The sequence below is a fragment of the Cherax quadricarinatus genome, chromosome 86 (assembly GCF_038502225.1).
Source record: "Cherax quadricarinatus isolate ZL_2023a chromosome 86, ASM3850222v1, whole genome shotgun sequence".
In the NCBI taxonomy this organism is placed as follows: Eukaryota; Metazoa; Arthropoda; class Malacostraca; order Decapoda; family Parastacidae; genus Cherax; species Cherax quadricarinatus.
This window is the reverse complement of record NC_091377.1, coordinates 13063273-13086586: the sequence shown is the minus strand read 5'-3', so window position 1 is coordinate 13086586 and position 23314 is coordinate 13063273. Positions and strand designations below refer to the sequence as shown.

The following is a 23314-nucleotide window of genomic DNA, read 5'->3' as shown; positions in this document are numbered from 1 at the left end:
TTAGTAATGTTCTATTATATATTTACAAGTGTACAGGAACCTGACGTGTTCCTTGAGGTGGATGACAAAGCACTTTGTCTTGGAAACTGCAGAGTCAGTAGCTAGCTTGCGTTGCCACTCACTCAGTCTTGGCTGGTGTCTCATGCCACCAACACCTATTGACCATATGGTACACGGTATATGTTACAGGGTACCATATGGTACATTGTACTATATGGTAAAGGGTACCATGCAGTACAGGATAACATATGGTGCAGGGTACCATATGATACAAGGTACCATACAGTACAGGACACCATATGGTACAGATACCCTGTACCATATGGTACAGGGTACCATACAGTACAGGACACCATATGATACAGATACAGGGATAACTACTGAAATAAGTCACCCTGACTTTTTTGGGTTATCCTAAGATTTTATACGTATGCTGCTATGTATGATAATCTACGTAACTGTATTTCTGTACACCTGAATAAACTTACTCAAGTGCATGTGGCATCATAAGTAAGTTTATTTAGTTATACACAAATAAAGTTACATAGAATATCATACCTAGCAGCATATGTTTGGAGAACCTAGGATAACCCAAAAAAGTCAGACTTATTTCCATTAGGGTCCCTGTACCCTGTACCATATGGTATAATGCACCATATGGTACAATGTACTAAATGGTACATTGTACCATATGGTACCATTGTACCATATGGTACCATTGTACCATATGGTACCATTGTACCATATGATACCATTGTACCATATGGTTCAAAACCATAGAATTTGTCTTCAGCTCCACTTCCATCAGTCTTAGAACTGTAAGTTGTGAAGAGGAGAGTCAGAATTCGCCCGGAGAGTGAGTGGGGAGTGAGAGCTTCCTTGCCACCAGGCACTACGAACAAAGCTACTTTGCCGGCGTTCCCACAATGCCATGCGGGCGTCCAGATTTTTTCTATGGTGTGCACACTGACCACCCAGACCCATTCTCTCAGATGTAGGCCTACCAGCCTTCTCGTGCTAAATTTGGCGCCGCTAGAATTTTGGCGTAGATCTACGGTTTGGACCCTGAACGTAAAGCCGTAGATCTACGGGACAGAGCCTGAAAGGGTTAAGTCATCTCATTTTGCTCCATCCTCTATAAATGTCCAAACCACCTCAACTATCCCTCCTCAGCCCTGTGAATAATATCTTTTAATCTTCAAGCTTAAGATTCTCTGCATAATATTCACCTGCGCATTACCCTCAAACATGACAACTGCCTCCGACCTCTTCAATGTAACTTTAAAACATGTCTTACATCCACACAACAGTGTTGGTACCACTATACTTTGGTACATCCCCCATTTGGTCTCCATGGATAAGATTCTTTGTTTCCATGTGCCTCAATGCACCACCCACTTTTTTTTCTCTTCAATTCAGTGGTTAAGTGCATCTTTCATAGACCCATCTACCAACAAGTTTGCTCCCAAATACCTGAACACATTTACTTCCTATATACCCCTCTCCCTCTAATCTGATATCCTATCTTTCACTAGATAGATTTTTTGTTACTCTTACCACCTTGCTCTTTCTTAAATTCACTTTTAATTTCTTTTACATATTCCCCTCAAATTCTTCCACCAAACTTTGAACTTCTCTTCAGAATCTCCCAAAAGAACTGTGTCATCAGCAAAGAGCAACTGTGATAACTCCTGCTTTGTATCAGATACAAAATCTTTTAATCTCACACCGCTTCCCAACATCCAAGCATTTACTTCTTTTACAACCTCATCTAGAAACATGTTAAACAATCATGGTGACATCACACATCCCTAAGTCCTACTTTCATGGAAAATAGTCTCCCTCCCCTCATTCCTACATACTCACACTTGAGCTTCACTCTCTGCATAAAAAAATTAAATGCTTTTAGTAATCTACTACCTATTCCTTGACCCTTGTGAGTTTAGTGCTTGGTACTGATGATTATGATGACAATAATAATAATAATAATAATTCCTGGGTAGTAGGATGGTAGACAGCAACCGCCCAGGGAGGTACTACCGACTTGCCAAGTGAGTGTGAAATGGAAACCTGTAATTATTTTACATACTGGTAGGATTGGTGTCTTTTTTCTGTCTTATAAACATGCAAGATTTCAGGTATGTCTTGCTACTTCTACTTACACTTAGGTCACACTACACATGCATCTACAAGCACATACTGTGGATCCTCGGTTATCGGCTATAATCTGTTCCAGAAGGTCGGCCTACAACCGAAATAGCCTAAAACCGAAATAATATTTCCCATAAGAATTAATGTAAATACAATTAATCCGTTCCAGACACCCAGAAATATGAACCAAAAAAATATTTTTTAACGATTAATTATAGTCCATAAGGGTTAAAGCCCTCTCTGGGGTTACTTCCCTCCCTGCCTCCTACACTCCCTGCTACACCCTGCCTCCCTGCTACACTCCCTGCCTGCCTGCTACACTTGCTGCCTTCCTCCTACACTCCCTGCTACACCCTGCCTGCTACACTCCCTGCCTTCCTCCTACACTCCCTGCTACACCCTGTCTCCCTACTACACTCCCTGCATGCCTGCTACATTCCCTGCATGGCTGCTACACTCCTTGCATGCCTGCTACAGTCCCTGCATGCCTGCTACACTCCCTGCATACCTGCTACAGTCCCTGCCTCCCTCTACACTCCCTGCTACACCCTGCCTCCCTATTACACTCCCTGCCTGCTACACTCCCTGCTACACCCTGTCTCCCTACTACACTCCTTGCATACCTGCTACACTCCCTGCCTGCCTGCTACACTCCCTCCCTCCATGTTACACTCCTTGCATACCTGCTACACTCCCTCCTTCCATGCTACACTCCCTGCATCCCTACTACACTCCCTGCCTCCCTGCTACACTCCCTGCATGCCTACCACACTCCCTGCATGCAGGGGAGTGTAGTAGGCACTCCCTGCTTGCCTGCTACACTCCCTGCTACACTACCTCCCTCCATGCTACACTCCCTGCATGCCTACTACACTCCCTGCATGCAGGGGAGTGTAGTAGGCACTCCTTGTTTGCCTGCTACACTCCCTACTTGCCTGCTACACTCCCTGCCTGCCTGCTACACTCACTGCCTTCCTCCTACACTCCCTGCTACACTCACTGCCTTCCTCGTACACTGCCTGCTACACTCGTTGCCTTCCTCCTACACTCCCTGCCTGCCTGATACACTCGCTGCCTTCCTCCTACACTGCCTGCTACCCTCACTGCTTTCTTCCTACACTCCCTGCTACACCCTGTCTCTCTATTACACTCCCTGCCTGCTACACTCCCTGTCTTCCTCCTATGCTCCATGCTACACCCTGTCTCCCTACTACACTCCCTGGATACCTGCTACACTCCCTGCATGCCTGCTACACTCCCTGCATGCCTACTACACATTGCCTCCCTACTACACTCCCTATATGCCTGCTACACTCCCCCCTCCATGCTACACTTCCTGCATGCAGGGAGTGTAGTAGGCACTCCCTGCTTGCCTGCTACACTCCCTGTCTTCCTCCTACACTCCCTGCTATACCCTGCCTCCCCATTACACTCCCTCCCTCCATGCTGCACTCCCTGCATACCTCCTACACTCCAGCCTGCCTGCTACACTCCAGCCTCCCTGCTACACTCCCTCCCTCCATGCTACACTCCCTGCATACCTACTACACTCCCTGCCTCTCTGCTACACTTCCTCCCTCCATGGTACACTCCCTGGATGCCTACTACACTCCCTGCCTTCCTCCTACACTCCCTGCCTCCATGCTACACTCCCTGCATGCCTACTACACTCCCTGCATGCCTGCTACACTCCCTGCATGCCAACTACACTCCTTGCATACCTGCTACACTCCCTGCCTTCCTCCTACACTCCCTGCATGCCTGCTACACTCCCTGCCTCCATGCTACATTCTCTGCATGCCTACTACACTCCTTGCATGCCTGCTACACTCCCTGCATGCCTGCTACACTCCTTGCATGCCTACTACACTCCCTGTCTTCCTCCTACATATCCTGCTACACCCTGCCTCCCTATCACACTCCCTGCCTGCCTGCTATACTCCCTCCATGCTACACTCCCTGCCTGCCTGTTACATTCCCTCCCTCCCTATTATAGCAAAATGTTTGAATGAATGAGCAGAAGCTTCCTCACTCGTCCAGAGACAAAGCCAGACTGACTTGCGAGCGGCTGGTGGCGGCAGGTTGGCGCGTCCCATATGGCCGATAAGCGAAATAATGACCGATAACAGGAAGCTGAAAAACTGGCCAATAAGCGGAAGAGCCGATAACTGAGGGTTCATTGTATATACATACCCCTTTGGGTTTTCTTCTATTTTCTTAGTAGTTCTTGTTCTTGTTTATTTCTGCTCCATGGGAAAGTGAAACGGAATTCTTCCTCTGTAAGCTATGCGTGTCGTAAGAGGTTACTAAAATGCCAGGAGCAAGGGGCTAAAAAGAGAGGCTTTTGTATTTCTTTTTGGGCCACCCTGCCTCAGTGGGATATGGCCAGTTGGTTGAAATAATAATAATAATAATTATACCTATTCCATACATCAGCAACATCTACCACATTTATTTATTTATTTATTTATTTATTTATAATTTGAGCACACTTACAGAGGTACAAAAAAAAAAATACAGATAAGAGCAGCATGCCAAAGCCACTTATACTATGCATAGCATTACGGGCTGGCTTAAAATTAACTTAAGATTAACTAAGCAATGATGAAATCAGTGAAAAACATTAATGTAAACTGATTACTATAAAGCACAAGTGAGTATTACAAAGACAGGTCATATGGTTGCATGCATTGTTGTAAATTCAGTAGAATGGAGTATTCTGTTAGGTAGTGAATTTAAAAAATAATAAAGTTAGATTGGGTTTTAGGTTTAACATTTATGTGATATAATTGTGAGAAACATTTAAGATATACAATTTATAAGGTTCAGTTATTCAGTATTTATTTGGTTTTGGGTGAGTAAGTGATCTTTGAGAAGAGACTTGAATTTATAAACAGGTAGTGTTTCTTTTATATTAACAGGTAATGAATTCCAGATTTTAGGGCCTTTTATGTGCATTGAGTTTTTGCATAGCGTGAGATGGACACGAGGAATATCAAAGAGTGATCTGTGCCTTGTGTTATGGTCATGTGTTCTGTTGAGGTTGGCAAGGAGATGTTTGAGGGGAGGGTTAATATCAGAGTTGAGTGTTCTATGTATGTAATAGGTGCAGTAATAAGTATGGATGTTTTGTATGGTGAGTAGGTTGAGTGTATTGAATATTGGTGGAGTGTGCTGCCTGTAGTGAGAATTTGTTATCATTCTAACTGCCATCACATCATTTTTCTTCTTAACACACTGGCTATCTCACACCAAGGCAGGGTAAAGGTATCATATGTCTTCTAAATCCATAAATAAAATAAAGAGCTCTTTAAGGAGGAAAAAACAGAAAAAGGCTCCACTTAGTGCTCAAATAATAAGGCACAAGGCCTAGGCTTTATAAGAAACCATGAGTGTGTGTAGGAGGGAGACCCTTCACATAAGAACATAAGAAAGGAGGAACACTGCAGCAGGCCTGTTGGCCCATACTAGGCAGGTCCTTTACAATTCATCCCACTAACAAGCATTTGACCAACCCAATTTTCAATGCTACCCAAGAAATAAGCTCTGATGTGCAAGTCCCACTCAAATCCAACCCCTCCCACTCATGTACTTATCCAACCTAAATTTGAAACTACCCAAAGTCCTAGCCTCAATAACCCAACTAGGTAGACTGTTCCACTCATCAACTACCCTATTTCCAAACCAATACTTTCCTATGTCCTTTCTAAATCTAAACTTATCTAATTTAATTTAAATCGATTACTGCGGGTTCTCTCTTGGAGAGATATCCTCAAGACCTTGTTAATATCCCCTTTATTAATACCTATCTTCCACTTATACACTTCGATCAGGTCTCCCCTCATTCTTCACATGTTAAGTGCTCTCTGCTAGAAATATTCTATGAAGCAACAAACTTTGAAATGACAAGAAAAAAATCATGTATGTATATACATGCAAAAAAAAAAAAAATGAAAAACTATTAGGAATCTTACTTGTCCATATGTGCCTATTAATATTTCATTCTTGCCATCTTGGTCAATGTCACATACAATGCAGCAAGTGACTACATCACTGTTGTCAGAGTCTGGTAATCGATAACCCTCACACTTACTTACAAAACCACTGGAAAAAAAAATGACACTTAGGTTTCTCTCACATGGATCACATCATCGAAGATTCTTTACACTAAATGTAAAGGTTCAGTCAGATTAAGATTGATTAGCAAAAATTTAACCAATAATAACATTCAATAACACCAATAAATGGAGAAACATTTAAAACTAAGTCTATGATTTGAAGCATGAAAAAAAAAGAGCAAGTTTTCTGCAATGATAAAAATAATGCAAAATACAACATTCACATTATAGTGACAAAGTCACTTTTACCAATATCATTGAGTTAAAGAAAAAAAAACTGATATTTACCTAGCATGATAGGTACCATAAATTTGATGGGTGTTGAACATAATTTTTTTTTTAGCAAAATTATGTAAATGGGAAATGGCAGGACTATAGAGGTGCGTGAAATAATGAGTAATATTTACAAAATATCCTAGGTACTAGGTTGGTAGACAGCAACCACCCAGGGAGGTACTACCATCCTTCCAAGTGAGTGTAAAACAGAAGACTGTAATTGTTTTACATGATGGTAGGATTTCTGGTGTCTTTTTTTTTTTGTCTCAGAAACATGCAAGATTTCATGTACGTCTTGCTACTTCTACTTACACTACATACACATGCCCTTTGGGTTTACTTCTATTTCCTTACTAGTTTTTGTTTTTGTTTATTTCCTTTTATCTCCAAGGGGAAGTGGAACAAAATTCTTCCTCCAGGAGCCATGCGTGTTATAAGAGGTGACTGAAATGCTGGGAGCTAGGAACTAGTAACCTTTTATCCTGTATACATTACTAAAGTTAAAAAAAAGAAACTTTTGTTTTTCTTTTTGGGCCACCCTGCCTCAGTGGGATATGGTCGGTGTGTTGAAAGAAGAAGAGTGTGATATACGTACACTGTTCTGAAAGCTGTAATGCTTGAAGACTTTCTTGCAGAGAACAGAAAAGTTTGAGGTAAATTCAGACACATGCCATATGATGATCAGTATGTCAAGGAAGTTAAATGTAAACACAGATAAAAATCAAGTGATGGAGGTATCAAACAAGTTAGGTAATGAAAAACTGGATATCAGATTGGGGGGAGGAAGCACGGAGGAAGTGAGTGTATTCAGATATTTGGGAGTGGGTGTGTCAGCAGATGGGTATATGTAAGACGAGGTGAGCTATGAAGGGAAAAAGGTGAGCAGTGCACCAAGACATCTGTGAAGACGAAGAACATTATCCATAAAGTCAATGAGGGAAATGTATAGTGGTACCAACACTCTTATATGGGTGTGTAGCGTGAGTTGTGAATGTTGCAGCTGGAGGCAGCGGAGATGTCATGTCTGAGGGTAATGTGTGGTGTAAATATTATGCAGAGAATTCATAGCTTGGAGATTAGGAGGTGCAGAGTTACTAAAAGTATTATCCAAAGGGCTGAGGAGAGGTTGTCGAATACAAATAGGAAACGCATCAATCTGGCACTCAACAAATGAAAGATCAAGCCTTTACCTCATCTTGCACTGAATGACCCACATGGGTTTAGCACATAACATGAATTATTAAAAATTATAAAAAATTGAGGAGGGGTTGTTGAGGTGGTTTGGACATTTAGAGAAGATGGAGCAAAATAGTATGATTTGGATTGTGTATAAATCTGTGGTGGAGGGAAAGCAGGGTAGGGGTCATCCTAGGAAAGGTTAGAGGAAGGGGTTATAGAAACTTTGATATGTGAGGGGCCTGGACGTCCAACAGGTGTGTGACTGTGTTAGATAAGAGTGAGTGGAGGCAAGTTGTTCTGACTTGATGTCAAATGTACTTAAATACTGAGAAATATATGTAGAAGCATACTGCATAATGGTGCCATCTATCTTGTATGATGTGACTGTTATATAAAGTATAAGGAATGCAAGGTTAGGATTGAATATGGAACAGTATATTGTATAATTCATAAAGCAGAGAAAAGGTTGGTGTGATGATTTGTTATGAAGACATATTGTGACATTTCAACTCTGTACAGACCAAACTGTTGCCACAACAAAAGCTACTCTACACTTGTCTTTCCTTCAGTAATGTTGACATTACACCTTTGTACCCTAAGATGGTCTGCTGATTTAACAAGAGTGAAGCAAGACTCATTAGTAAATTATTAGTATCATTATCATTATTACCATCAAGGAGACAGCACTAAACCTACATGGGTCAGCATCCAGGGAATGGGAGACAATCAAGTTCAATCCAATGAAGAGAAGGACAGATACAATTCATGGATCAAGAGTCCCTCACCAGCATCAAGGCACAAAGTAAAGAGGATGCATAAATCTGAAGCATTGGAGAGAGTTTGAAACATGTAGTGAGGTGCAGGGGCTGAGACATTCAGCCCCTGGTCTACAAGATTTGACATGTGTTTTTTGCATGTGAGGAAGATAATGGTTTCAAGGTAGGAAGTACAATGCCTGCACTTTAAAGGAGGGGTCTGGGATACTGGCTGTTTGGAGTGACATCTAAACTGTCATATCTGAGTGCCTCTGCAAAGACAATGATTGTGTGAACGATGGTGATTTTTTTTTTTTTTTTGGGGGGGGGGGGTCACCTTGCCTTGGTGGGAGATGGCTAACATGTTAAGAAAAAATGTATGTGTGTGTGTGTGTGTGTACTCACCTAACTGTGGTTGCAGGGGTCAAGACTTAGCTCTTGACCCCTCCTCTTCGCTGATCGCTACTAGGTCCTCTCTCTCTCCCTGCTTCATGAGCTTTATCATACCTAGTCTTAAAGCTATGTATGGGTCCTGCCTCCACTACATCATCTGCTAGACTATTCCACTTCCTGACAACTCTATGACTGAAGAAATACTTCTTAACATCCCTTTGACTCATCTGAGTCTTCAATTTCCAATTGTGACCCCTTGTTTCTGTGTCCCCTCTCTGGAACATCCTGTCTGTCCACCTTATCTATTCCACACAGTATTTTGTATGTCGTTATCATGTCTCCCCTAATCCTGTCCTCCAGTGTCGTCAGGCCGATTTCCCTTAACCTTTCCTCGTAGGACATTCCCTTAGCTCTGGAACTAGCCTTGTTGCAAAAGTTTGCACTTTCTCTAATTTCTTGACATGCTTGACTAGGTGTGGGTTCCAAACTGGTGCTGCATATTCCAGTATGGGCCTGACATACTCGGTGTATAGTGTCTTGAACGATTCCTTACTAAGGTATCGGAACATTATTCTCAGGTTTGCCAGGCACCCATATGTTGCAGCAGTTATCTGGTTGATGTGTGCTTCCAGAGATGAGCTTGGTGTTATACTCACCCCAAGATCTTTCTTCTTGAGCGAGGTTTGTAGTCTTTGGCCACCTAGCTTATACTCTGTCTGCGGTCTTGTTTGCCCTCCCTGATCTTCATGACTTTGCATTTGGTGGGGTTAAATTCGAGTAGCCAGTTGCTGGACCATGTGTCCAGCCTGTCCAGGTCACTTGTAGACCTGCCTGATCCTCACCTGATTTGATTCTTCTCATTAGCTTCACATCGTCTGCAAACAGGGACACTTCTGAGTCTATCCCTTCCGTCATGTCATTCACATAATATACCAAGAACAGCACTGGTCCTAGGACTGACCCCCTGTGGGACCCCACTCATCACAGGCACCCACTGTGATACCTCATCACATACCATGCCTCCCTGTCAGGTATTCTCTGATCCAGTGCAGTGCCCTTCCTGTTATATGTGCCTGATCCTCTAGCTTCTGCATTACTCTCCTGTGGGGGACTGTTAAAGGCCTTCTTGCAGTCCAAGAAAATACAGTCAACCCACTCTTCTTTCTCATGTCTTACTTCTGTTACCTTGTCATAAAACTTCAATAGGTTTGTGACACAGGATTTGCCTTCCATGAATCTGTACTGGTTGTTTATACTCTTGCTCCATTCCAGGTGCTCTACCACTCTCCTCCTGATAATCTTCTCCATGACTTTGCATACTATACACATCAGTGACACTGGTCTATAGTTTAGTGCCTTGTTTCTGTCTCCTTTCTTAACCCTTTCAGGGTCGAGAGGCCCTCTCCTAAACTTGTTCTCAGGGTCGAAAATTTTCTGAAAAAAAAAAAAAAAAAAAAAAAAAAAAAAAAAAAAAAAAAATCTTTATGAAATGATAGAGAATCTTTTCCCAATTATAATGACACCAAAAGTATGAAATTTGATGGAAAACTTACAGAATTATGCTCTGGCGAAGTTAGCGGTCTCGACAATGTTTACGCGCCGGCAATTTCGCCCACTTTGAGCCCTATTTTCGGCCAATTCCAGTATACTAGTCAACAAAAATCATAACTATATCGCTAGAACTCCATTTTTTTCTATCGAATGAGTGCAAGAAACCACCCATTTACCGATTTCAACTATCCAATAAAGTGATCAGAAATTGGCAATTTTGCCAATTTCACACAAATTTCAAAAGATGCCAGTTTCCAAACAGGGTCCAGAATAAACAAGACAAACATTCCTGGCATTAAAATAACATTTCCTCTGTTCATTAGTCATGTCCCCAGGCCCCTCTTACATTTCTTTTGCTTTCCACTTTGAATTTTTCTCACAAATAATAGAAGATTTACTGTTATGCAGACTACTGAATTAGTGTAGAAATGGTATAAATAATATCAGCGCACTTGTGAAGAAATATTAGACTCACCAGTTGATGTGTATTGGATGCATCGCATGATTTGTTTACTTTTGAACTTTGGCAAAAATCGAACATTTCTGGTACTTTAAGCTCAATTTCAAGGTACTTTTCATTGTGAAACCAATCAAAATCATCTCAATTTCTGTAATATGTCTTCCATTCTATAAAATGAGACCAGGAAAACTAGAATACAACCATAAATACCATACAAAAATACAGCGCAAAGTAGCTGTTTTAAACCAAAAACACGTTCAAAAATTTTTTTTTTCTCATTACACACTGTGTGCTGCAGGATTTTTTTTTATACTGTGCACACTGATGACATAGACCCATTCTTTCATATGTAGGCCTACCAGCTTTCTCTCGCTAGATTTGAAGGCACTAGAATTTACGCGTACTAGTACGTCAATAACCCTGGTGCGTAAGACGTACTAGTACATCGGAAACCCTGAAAGGGTTAAAAATGGGGACTACATTTGCCGTTTTCCAAGCCTCAGGTAGTTGCCCAGTTTTAAGGGATGTGTTGAAGATTGTGGTTAATGGCACACACAGCATCTCTGCTCCTTCTCTAAGATGTGTACTCACCTATTTGTGGTTGCAGGGGTCGATTCATAGCTCCTGGCCCTGCCTCTTCGCTGATTGCTACTAGGTCCTCTCTCTCCCTGCCCCATAAGCTTTATCATACCTCGCCTTAAAACTATGTATGGTTCCCACCTCCACTACGTCACTTTCTAGGCTATTCCACGGCCGGACTACTCTATGACTGAAGAAATACTTCCTAACATCCCTTTGATTCATCTGAGTCTTCAACTTCCAATTGTGACCTCTTGTGTCTGTGTTCCTTCTCTGGAACATCCCGTCTTTGTCCACCTTGTCTCTTCTGTGCAGTATTTTATATGTCGTTATCATGTCTCCCCTGACCCTCCTGTCCTCCAGTGTTGTCAGGCCGATTTCCCTCAACCTTTCTTTGTAGGACAATCCCCGTAGCTCTGGGACTAGTCTTGTTGCAAACCTTTGCACTTTCTCTAATTTCTTGATGTGCTTGACTAGGTGTGGATTCCAAACTGGTGCGCATACTCCAGTATGGGCCTGACGTAAATGGTATACAGAGTCTTGAACGAATCCTTACTGAGGTATCGGAATGCTATCCGTAGGTTTGCCAGGCACCTGTATGCTGCAGCAGTTATCTGATTGATGTGCGCCTCAGGAGATATGCTCGGTGTTATGCTCACCCCCAGATCTTTTTCCTTGAGTGAGGTTTGCAGTCTTTGGCCATCTAAACTATATTGTGTCTGCAGTCTTCTTTGCCCCTCCCCAATCTTCATGACTTTGCATTTGGCAGGGTTAAACTCAAGGAGCCAGTTGCTGGACCAGGCTTGTAGCCTGTCCAGGTCTCTTTGTAGTCCTGCCTGATCCTCATCCGATTTGATTCTTCTCATTAACTTCACATCATCTGCAAACAAGGACACTTCTGAGTCTATCCCTTCCGTTATGTCGTTCACATATACCAAGAACAGCACAGGTGTGTGTGTGTGTGTTTGTGTGTGTGTGTGTGTGTGTGTGTGTGTGTGTGTGTGTGTGTGTGTGTGTGTGTGTGTGTGTGTGTGTGTGTGTGTGTGTGTGTTTATGTGTGTGCGCGTGTGTGTGCGTGTGTGTGCGTGTGTGTGCGTGTGTGTGCGTGTGTGTGCGTGTGTGTGCGTGTGTGTGCACGTGTGCGTGTGTGTGCATGTGTGCGTGTGTGTGCACGTGTGTGCATTTGTGTGCATTTGTGTGCATGTGTGCGCGTGTACTCACCTAGTTGTACTCACCTAGTTGAGGTTGCGGGGGTCGAGTCCGAGCTCCTGGCCCCGCCTCTTCACTGATCGCTACTAGGTCATTCTCTCTGAACCGTGAGCTTCATCATACCTCTGCTTAAAGCTATGTATGGATCCTGCCTCCACTACATTGCTTCCCAAACTATTCCACTTACTGACTACTCTGTGGCTGAAGAAATACTTCCTAACATCCCTGCGATTCATCTGTGTCTTCAACTTCCAACTGTGTCCCCTTGTTACTGTGTCCAATCTCTGGAACATCCTGTCTTTGTCCACCTTGTCAATTCCTCTCAGTATTTTGTATGTCGTTATCATGTCCCCCCTATCTCTCCTGTCCTCCAGTGTCGTCAGGTTGATTTCCCTTAACCTCTCCTCGTAGGACATACCTCTTAGCTCTGGGGCTAGTCTTGTTGCAAACCTTTGCACTTTCTCTAGTTTCTTTACGTGCTTGGCTAGGTGTGGGTTCCAAACTGGTGCCGCATACTCCAATATGGGCCTAACGTACACGGTGTACAGGGTCCTGAACGATTCCTTATTAAGATGTCGGAATGCTGTTCTGAGGTTTGCTAGGCGCCCATATGCTGCAGCAGTTATTTGATTGATGTGCGCTTCAGATGTGCCTGGTGTTATACTCATCCCAAGATCTTTTTCCTTGAGTGAGGTTTGTAGTCTCTGGCCCCCTAGACTGTACTCCGTCTGCGGTCTTCTTTGCCCTTCCCCAATCTTCATGACTTTGCACTTGGTGGGATTGAACTCCAGGAGCCAATTGCTGGACCAGGTCTGCAGCCTGTCCAGATCCCTTTGTAGTTCTGCCTGGTCTTTGATCGAGTGAATTCTTCTCATCAACTTCACGTCATCTGCAAACAGGGACACCTCAGAGTCTATTCCTTCCGTCATGTCGTTCACAAATACCAGAAACAGCACTGGTCCTAGGACTGACCCCTGTGGGACCCCACTGGTCACAGGTGCCCACTCTGACACCTCGCCACGTACCATGACTCGCTGCTGTCTTCCTGACAAGTATTCCCTGATCCATTGTAGTGCCTTCCCTGTTATCCCTGCTTGGTCCTCCAGTTTTTGCACCAATCTCTTGTGTGGAACTGTGTCAAATGCCTTCTTGCAGTCCAAGAATATGCAATCCACCCACCCCTCTCTCTCTTGTCTTACTGCTGTCACCATGTCATAGAACTCCAGTAGGTTTGTGACACAGGATTTCCCGTCCCTGAAACCATGTTGGCTGCTGTTGATGAGATCATTCCTTTCCAGGTGTTCCACCACTCTTCTCCTGATAATCTTCTCCATGATTTTGCATACTATACATGTCAGTGACACTGGTCTGTAGTTTAATGCTTCATGTCTGTCTCCTTTTTTAAAGATTGGGACTACATTTGCTGTCTTCCATGCTTCAGGCAATCTCCCTGTTTCGATAGATGTATTGAATATTGTTGTTAGGGGTACACATAGCGCCTCTGCTCCCTCTCTCAATACCCATGGGGAGATGTTATCTGGCCCCATTGCCTTTGAGGTATCTAGCTCACTCAGAAGCCTCTTCACTTCTTCCTCGGTTGTGTGCACCGTGTCCAGCACATGGTGGTGTGCCCCACCTCTCCGTCTTTCTGGAGCCCCTTCTGTCTCCTCTGTGAACACTTCTTTGAATCTCTTGTTGAGTTCCTCACATACTTCACGGTCATTTCTTGTTGTCTCTCCTCCTTCCTTCCTTAGCCTGATTACCTGGTCCTTGACTGTTGTTTTCCTCCTGATGTGGCTGTACAACAGTTTTGGGTCAGATTTGGCTTTCGCTGCTATTTTTATTATTTTATTATTATCACACTGGCCGATTCCCACCAAGGCAGGGTGGCCCGAAAAAGAAAAACTTTCACCATCGTTCACTCCATCACTGTCTTGCCAGAAGGGTGCTTTACACTACAGTTTTTAAACTGCAACATAAACACCCTTCCTTCAGAGTGCAGGCACTGTACTTCCCATCTCCAGGACTCAAGTCCGGCCTGCCGGTTTCCCTGAACCCCTTCATAAATGTTACTTTGCTACCACTCCAACAGCACGTCAAGTATTAAAAACCATTCGTCTCCATTCACTCCTATCAAACACGCTCACGCACGCCTGCTGGAAGTCCAAGCCCCTCGCACACAAAACCTCCTTTACCCCCTCCCTCCAACCTTTCCTAGGCCGACCCCTACCCCGCCTTCCTTCCACTACAGACTGATACACTCTTGAAGTCATTCTGTTTCGCTCCATTCTCTCTACATGTCCGAACCACCTCAACAACCCTTCCTCAGCCCTCTGGACAACAGTTTTGGTAATCCCGCACCTCCTCCTAACTTCCAAACTACGAATTCTCTGCATTATATTCACACCACACATTGCCCTCAGACATGACATCTCCACTGCCTCCAGCCTTCTCCTCGCTGCTATGTCATTTTCATATTGTCTTTGGGCCTCCCTTCTTATCCGTGTGTGCGTGTGTGTGTGCATGTGTGTGTGTGCATGTGTGTGCATGTGTGTGTGCATGTGTGTGTGCATGTGTGTGTCTGTGCGTGTGCATGTCTGTGCGTGTGCATGTGTGTGCATGCATGTGGCTTGAAGAACAGTACTTGCACTATCATAGTGGCATGGGAAGGTTGCAGTTTGATGGGTCAAAACTGGATAGTGATTTTGTGTGTGTGTGTGTGTGTGTGTGTGTGTGTGTGTGTGTGTGTGTGTGTGTGTGTTTGTGTTTGTGTTTGTGTTTGTGTGTGTGTGTGTGTGTGTGTGTGTGTGTGTGTGTGTGTGTGTGTGTGTGTGTGTGTGTGTGTGTGTACTCACCTATTTGTACTCACCTATTTGTGGTTGCAGGGGTCGAGTCACAGCTCCTGGCCCCGCCTCTTCGCTGATTGCTACTAGGTCCTCTCTCTCCCTGCCCCATGAGCTCTATCATACCTCGCCTTAAAACTATGTATGGTTCCTGCCTCCACCACATCACTTTCTAGGCTATTCCATGGCCTGACTACTCTATGACTGAAGAAATACTTCCTGACATCCCTTTGATTCATCTGAGTCTTCAACTTCCAATTGTGACCTCTTGTGTCTGTGTCCCATCTCTGGAACATCCCGTCTTTGTCCACCTCGTCTATTCCGCGCAGTATTTTATATGTCGTTATCATGTCTCCCCTGACCCTCCTGGCCTCCAGTGTCGTCAGGCCGATTTCCCTCAACCTTTCTTCATAGGACAATCCCCGCAGCTCTGGGACTAGTCTTGTTGCAAACCTTTGCACTTTCTCTAATTTCTTGACGTGCTTGACTAGGTGTGGATTCCAAACTGGTGCTGCATACTCCAGTATGGGCCTGACGTAGATGGTGTACAGAGTCTTAAACGAATCCTTACTGAGGTATCGGAACGCTATCCGTAGGTTTGCCAGGCGCCCGTATGCTGCAGCAGTTATCTGATTGATGTGCGCCTCAGGAGATATGCTCGGTGTTATACTCACCCCCAGATCTTTTTCCTTTAGTGAGGTTTGCAGTCTTTGGCCATCTAAACTATATTGTGTCTGCGGTCTTCTTTGCCCTTCCCCAATCTTCATGACTTTGCATTTGGCAGGGTTAAATTCTAGGAGCCAGTTGCTGGACCAGGCTTGTAGCCTGTCCAGATCTCTTTGTAGTCCTGCCTGATCCTCGTCCGATTCGATTCTTCTCATTAACTTCACATCGTCTGCAAACAAGGACACTTCTGAGTCTATCCCTTCCGTTATGTCGTTCACGTATACCAAGAACAGCACAGGTCCTAGGACTGACCCCTGTGGAACCCCGCTTGTCACAGGCGCCCACTCTGACACCTCGTCGCGTACCATGACTCGTTGTTTCCTCCCTGTCAGATATTCTCTGATCCATTGCAGTGCCTTTCCTGTTATGTGTGCCTGGTCCTCTAGCTTTTGCAGTAACCTCTTGTGAGGAACTGTGTCGAAAGCCTTCTTGCAGTCCAAAAATACGCAGTCGATCCACCCCTCTCTCTCTTGTCTTACTTCTGTCACCTTGTCATAAAACTCTAGTAGGTTTGTGACACAGGATTTTCCTTCCCTGAAACCGTGCTGGTTGTCAATTATACACTTGTTTCTTTCCAGGTGCCCCACCACTCTCCTCCTGATGATCTTCTCCATGACCTTGCATACTATACACGTTAGAGATACAGGTCTGTAGTTTAGTGCCTCATGTCTGTCTCCCTTTTTAAAAATTGGGACTACATTTGCCATTTTCCATACCTCAGGGAGTTGCCCAGTTTCAAATGATGTGTTGAAGATCTTTGTTAATGGCTCACACAATATCTCTGCTCCCTCTTTAAGGACCCATGGAGAGATGTTGTCTGGTCCCACCGCCTTTGAGGTGTCAAGTTCGCATAGCAGCTTCTTCACCTCCTCCTTGGTTATATGTACCTCATCCAGCACTTGCTGGTGTGCCCCCCTGTTCTGATTTCTTGGAGTCCTACTGGTTTCCACTGTAAATACCTCTTTAAATCTTGTGTTGAGCTCCTGACATACCTCTCGGTCGTTTCTTGTGAATTCCCCATCACCCTTCCTCAGTCTGATTACCTGGTCCTTGACTGTTGTTTTCCTCCTGATGTGGCTGTACAACAGCTTCGGGTCAGTCTTTACTTTTGATGCTATGTCATTTTCATATTGTCTCTGAGCCTCCCTTCTTATCTGTGCATATTCGTTTCTGGCTCTTCGGCTGATTTCTTTATTTTCCTGAGTTCTCTGTCTTCTGTACCTTTTCCATTCTCTATTACACCTAGTTTTTGCCTCCCTACACCTTTGGGTGAACCAAGGACTCGTTCTGTTCTTCCCATTATTTCTGTTTCCCTTGGGAACAAACCTCTCCTCTGCCTCCTTGCATTTTGTTGCTACATAGTCCATCATTTCTTGTACTGGTTTTCCTGTCAGTTCCCTCTCCCACTGAATGTCTTGAAGGAAGTTCCTCATGCCTGAGTAGTTCCCCCTTTTGTAGTTTGGTTTTTCCCAGCCTATTCCTGCTACTCTCTCCACTTGGAGCTCAACTATGTAGTCGAAGCACAGAACCACATGATCACTAGCTCCCAGGGGCCTTTCATACATGATACCCTCGATGTCCGAACTACTCATGGTGAATACAAGGTCCAACCTTGCTGGTTCATCCTCTCCTCTCTCTCTGGTAGTGTCTCTAACATGTTGATGCATGAGGTTCTCCAGTACCACATCCATCATCTTGGCTCTCCATGTTTCGGGACCCCCATGGGGCTCCAGGTTTTCCCAGTCAATCTCCTTGTGATTGAAATCACCCATAACTAGTAACTTTGCTCCCCCCATGTGTGCTCTCCTGGCCACCTCGGCTAGTGTGTTGATCATTGCTCTGTTGCTCTCATCGTATTCTTCTCTTGGCCTCCTGCAGTTCTGTGGTGGGTTGTACATTACTGCAATTATCACCTTATGTCCCTCAGACTGGATTGTTCCTACTAAGTAGTCCCTTTCGCCCATGCCATCCATTCCTTCCATTTTCTCAAAACCCCACTGGTTTTTAATGAGCAGTGCAACTCCTCCTCCCCCTCTCCTCCCTCTGTCTTTCCTGAAGATTTGATATCCGGATGGAAAGATTGAATCTGTTATTATTCTGGTGAGTTTTGTTTCTGTGAGTGCTATTATGTCTGGGGATGTCTCTTTGATTCTTTCGTGCCACTCCTCATACTTGTTTGTTATTCCATCTGCATTTGTATACCACACCTTCAACTTCTTTTCTAAGACTGTGGTCTGGGAAGTATATTGGGGTTGGGGAAGTGGGAGACCTGGTAAGGAACTATGGGTTGTTGCTGTGGGGGTGAAGTTTGTAATGTAGTGGGTGGGGGCATTGGATGTGGCATGGGTGTTTTGATTTAGAGTGTTTGGTTGCACTGGGGTTGACCTGGTTGGGAGGCTTCTATAGAAAGTTGTGAGGGAGGCTGTATTAGATCTTCTTCCTGGGTCTGGGATCTCCTGTCTGTCTTCTCCATCCCCTCTCTTTCCTCCTTTCGCCTTTGTACCATCTCTCTCAGTTTCTTCCTTTCTTCTTGTGTTCTGTCGCGGTCGAGATACACCCTCCTGTATGCCGTCATGTCCCTTAATCGTGCTTTCTCCTGCAGTATCCTGGTCCGAGTCGCTTCTGCCTTGAAGGTCACTCTCACTGGCCGGGTTCTTTTTTTTACAAACCCCCCTATTCTCCGAAAATTTTCCAGCTGGGTCATATCGTCTTCTCCTATTGCTTTCATGATGCTTTCAATTGCTTTTTTTTCCCCTTGTTTTCTTGCTTCATATGTTTCCCCTTCGACTTCCTGGAGCCCATACACAAAGACTGACCTCACCCTTTCATTCTCCCACTGCATATCCCTGTGTATCCCCTCATTTAATTTGGTTTCCTCCACTGCAGCTTTCCTTTCATCAGTTTCACTGGCTAATGTACTTGGGCTCAGTGGCCTGTCATTTTCCCTTCTCGGCTTTCCTTGGGCTCTGTTGTTGTCTGTTAGGGCCTCCACATAAAGCTTAGCTCTTTCATTTGCTACAGTCTCCTCTGATAGAGCATCTCCATGCAGTTGTGCCCCTTCTTTCCCTACAGTCCCCTTATTTGTGGCTGAGGTAGCAGTCTCTGATGTCAATCCCAAAATGTTCTTTAGTTCTTTATGCTGTTTCAGATTTTTCAGTTCCTCTTCTAAACTCTGTATCCTAGCTTCTGCTGTTTTGACATGCACCTCCCACTTCCTGCTTTCCATATCTATCCTCTCTTCCATTCTCATGCTAAGTTCTTCTAGTTTCTTTTCCCATTCATGATCCCTTTTTATGAGCTCTGCTGCCCAATCTTCCTTTGCATTTTCCTCCTCCTGTCCCTTGGTTTTTCTTGTTGCTCTCTGGCAACCCATTTTTGTTTTATCCTGATTGCCTCAGAGTGGGAAACCTATGTAGTTCTGTATGTTAGGTTAGTAGTGTGTGTGTCAGAGTGTGGGGGGGGGGGAAGTAGTGGAGGAACTGTGGCTATTTGGGAGCTGAGTGGGGAGGGGTGGGGAGGGTTTGGGGTGAACGGGGGAGGGGAGGGTGATCGAGGGAGGTGATGGATCAGGGGAAGTAGTGAGATGTCGGTGGTGAGGGGGGAGTGTGTGTGTGTCTGGATATGTGTGTGTGTGTGTGTGTGTGTGTGTGTGTGTGTGTGTGTGTGTGTGTGTGTGTGTGTGTGTGTGTGTGTGTGTGTGTGTGTGTGTGTGTGTGTGAGTGTGTAATTGTGTGTGTAATTGTGTGTGGAATTATGTGTGGGTTTATTATGTACTGAAAGGTAGGTGGCTTGTGCGTTTAAGGTAAGTCTCAGTGGTCCTTGGCTGCCCACACCTTCTTGTGACCTGACCAACCTCCTGGGATTTACCGCACTTACAGTGTGTGTGTGTGCGTGTGCGTGTGCGTGTGTGTGTGTGTGTGTGTGTGTGTGTGTGTGTGTGTGTGTGTGTGTGTGTATGTATGTGGGTGTGTGTATGTGTGTGTGTGTGTGTGGGGGGGGTGTATGTTGGTGTGTATGTGTGTATGTGTGTGTGTGTGTGTGTGTGTGTGTGTGTGTGTGTGTGTGTGTGTGTGTGTGTGTGTGTGTGTGTGTGTGTGTGTGTGTGTGTGTGTGTGTGTGTGTGTAATTATGTGTCGAATTATGTGTGGGTTTATTATGTGTCTGAAAAGTAGGTGGCTTGTGCTTGGAGTGTAATGTAGATTCTCAGTTGTCCTTGTGTCCACAACCTATGTGACCTGACTCCCTTGCAGTGTTGCCTATATCACCTGCTTATAGTGACTTAATCGCCTTGTTCAATGGATTACCATTTGCTAAACCTTATTGAATACTTGAGTGCCTATTCTTTATCGTGCTATGAGAGTTAGACCATTCACATTCAGCTTGGCGGTTAAATTGGAACCTGGACCCCACACCCAAACAACCACTCATAGGTGATACAGTACTTGTATTGCAGCTGTAGCAGTGTAGATTGTCCAGGTCGATGTGACGTCCTGGATAGATCCAGCTCGATGTACGTCCTGGCTAGATCCACCTCAATTTCTTCTCGTTAATAATGTACCCTATTCACTGTATTTCTTACACTGGTCACACTATTGTTTCACTTTATTAAAATCTTGGGTGACACTTGGCAACGCCGCCTTCACACTAGCCTGCGCCACAACGCTTTTATTTTCCAGATCACTTTCAAAATTGTGGCTCTCCCCACACTTGTGTGGCTCAGGCAATTAAAAAAAAAAAACACTTCTAGGATTGATGACTACCCTGACACACTTAGCAACCCTTGCAGAACACTTGTAGCCCTCAAAAACACTTAAATCCCCGGAGCACCGACGGCGTGACTAGCCTGCTCGCTGTGTGTGTGTGTGTGTGTGTGTGTGTGTCCATTTGGAGAAGTAGCTACACAATGAGTGATGGTGAATGTTTTTCCTTTGACTACACCTGAGTGAAGGGAAATAGTTGAATTTAAAAAACTGAGTGAACTACAACAGTATTTACAAAAACACACTTTTGTGTAGTAAACCCCTTATAGTATATTAAATTTTTGATAACAGAGCTAATAATTTTTTTTTTTCAACAAGTCGGCTGTCTCCCACCGAGGCAGGGTGACCTAAAAAGAAAGAAAATCCCCAAAAAGAAAATACTTTTATCATCATTCAACACTTTCACCTCACTCACACATAATCACTGTTTTTGCAGAGGTGCTCAGAATACAACAGTTTAGAAGTATATACGTATAAAAAATACACAATATATCCCTCCAAACTGCCAATATCCCAAACCCCTCCTTTAGAGTGCAGGCATTGTACTTCCCATTTCCAGGACTCAAGTCTGGTTATATAAAATACTAACCGGTTTCCCTGAATCCTTTCACTAAATATTACCCTGCTCACACTCCAACAGCTCGTCAGATCCCAAATACCATTTGTCTCCATTCACACCTATCTAACACACAAAATTATTTAATTATCCATACCTGTACACAAAACAGGATTCCAAGGCATTCGCTACCACAACATGAGGCTGATCTTCATTATCTGTTTTGGGAGCTCTATTCTGTAACCTGTGGACTAAATGATTTTTTCATATAACACTATACAGTACACAGTACAGTATTAAAACTGAATTTTGGGAAATATAAATTAGTATTATCATGCTTTCTTCTAATACATTTGAATTTACAAGCTAAGACCTGTTATTGTGCCTCAGCTCATTTCAAGGCCCATCTCCATCTACGATATAATGCTAAGTCTTCCTGGGATGCAACCCACAACAGTCAACTACCACCCAGGTACTTACTCAGGGGTGGATCTACTATGAAACTAATGAAGCTCAAACTTCAGGGCCCCTACAAGCGACTTTAGTCCACACTGCTTAAAAATTTGGGGCCTACTGTATGAGAAGGGGTTGTACAGGGGCCCCATAACAGTTCAGGGCCTCAAAAATGTAGGTCTGACACCATACTTATTGCTAGATGAATAGGGGCAACAGGTGTAAGGAAACATTCCCAATATTTCTGCCCATACCAGAGATCAAAATACAGGCCCTGAGTATGTGAGCTGAATGCATTACCATTTGAGCCACAGAACATTTGTATATTTATGATATCTGTATATCTCCAAGATAAAATACATTAAAACATTTTATGAAATCTCAAATATCCACCCACTAAGATTTTAAGAATGCTTTCCAAAGAAAAAAAAAAAAAGCTCCTCCTGAGAGAGGAATAAAAAGCAGAATCCTATTTTGATGTAAAAAATAAAATGTCTTCATGGAGCAATGTCATCAATGGGGTGCCACAAGGATTTTTACTTGACCTGATTCCCTTTGAGGTTGCTTCCATTTCTTGTGTGTGTTTACACACACTTTTGTTTGTGATATCCCATTTGCTTGATTATTAACTGTTTATCTACCTGTAAGTGTGGCATCTCTGTTTGTGTTATTTCATATTCTAGTAATACTATTTCATTTGTTTCTTCTCCAAAACCACAATAATGGACCAAGAATCTTCAGTACTACCATTGGTCACATAATGCCACTGAATTTACACAACACCAGTTTTAGTACAGTAGTCTCTAAGTTACTGCCTGGCAAGAAGTCAACACTTCTGGTAATGACTATTCAACATCTTACCAGAAGATACCAGAAACACTGCTGGGACGCTGGACAAGTATCTTCACCAGGTGCCAGATAAACCAGGCTGTGATGGATATGTGGAGCACGAGGCCATAGCAGCAACAGTTTGGTTGACCAGGCAAGCACCAGATGAGCCTGGCCCATGGCTGGGATCCAGGAGTAGAAAAACTCTTGGAACTCATCAAAGGTATACAAAGGTAAAGGAAAGGTATCCAACACTTTTAAGGCTGTGCACATCACACAGAGGAGACTGCAAGTGCAAGGCCAGCAGGATGCAAGAAAGACTGGTATATCACCAGCACTCAGGATGGCAGAGCAATAAGAATATCTTTCTCCATGATGAAAGAGATCTGGATATGAGGAAAATACAGGAGGACTCCACTTGTATGGTTGATTAGGTTCTGGGCTACTGCTGTGAAGTGAAAATTGTTTTTCACTTTC

General features: G+C 43.9%; 1 protein-coding gene across 12 annotated transcripts in view; it reads right to left on the bottom strand.

Annotated features, from left to right (window-relative positions):
- Nucleotides 1-23314, bottom strand: part of LOC128702953 (KICSTOR complex protein kaptin) — a 112450-nt gene that overhangs the window by 4850 nt on the left and 84286 nt on the right. For all 12 annotated transcript variants that reach the window (XM_053797433.2, XM_053797434.2, XM_053797441.2 and 9 more), the window contains exons 9-10: nt 21714-21807; nt 6126-6255 (exon numbers count right to left, since the gene is read on the bottom strand). In XM_053797433.2, coding sequence (XP_053653408.1) covers nt 6126-6255; nt 21714-21807 — 224 coding nt within the window. The remainder of the gene's footprint in view (nt 1-6125; nt 6256-21713; nt 21808-23314) is intronic.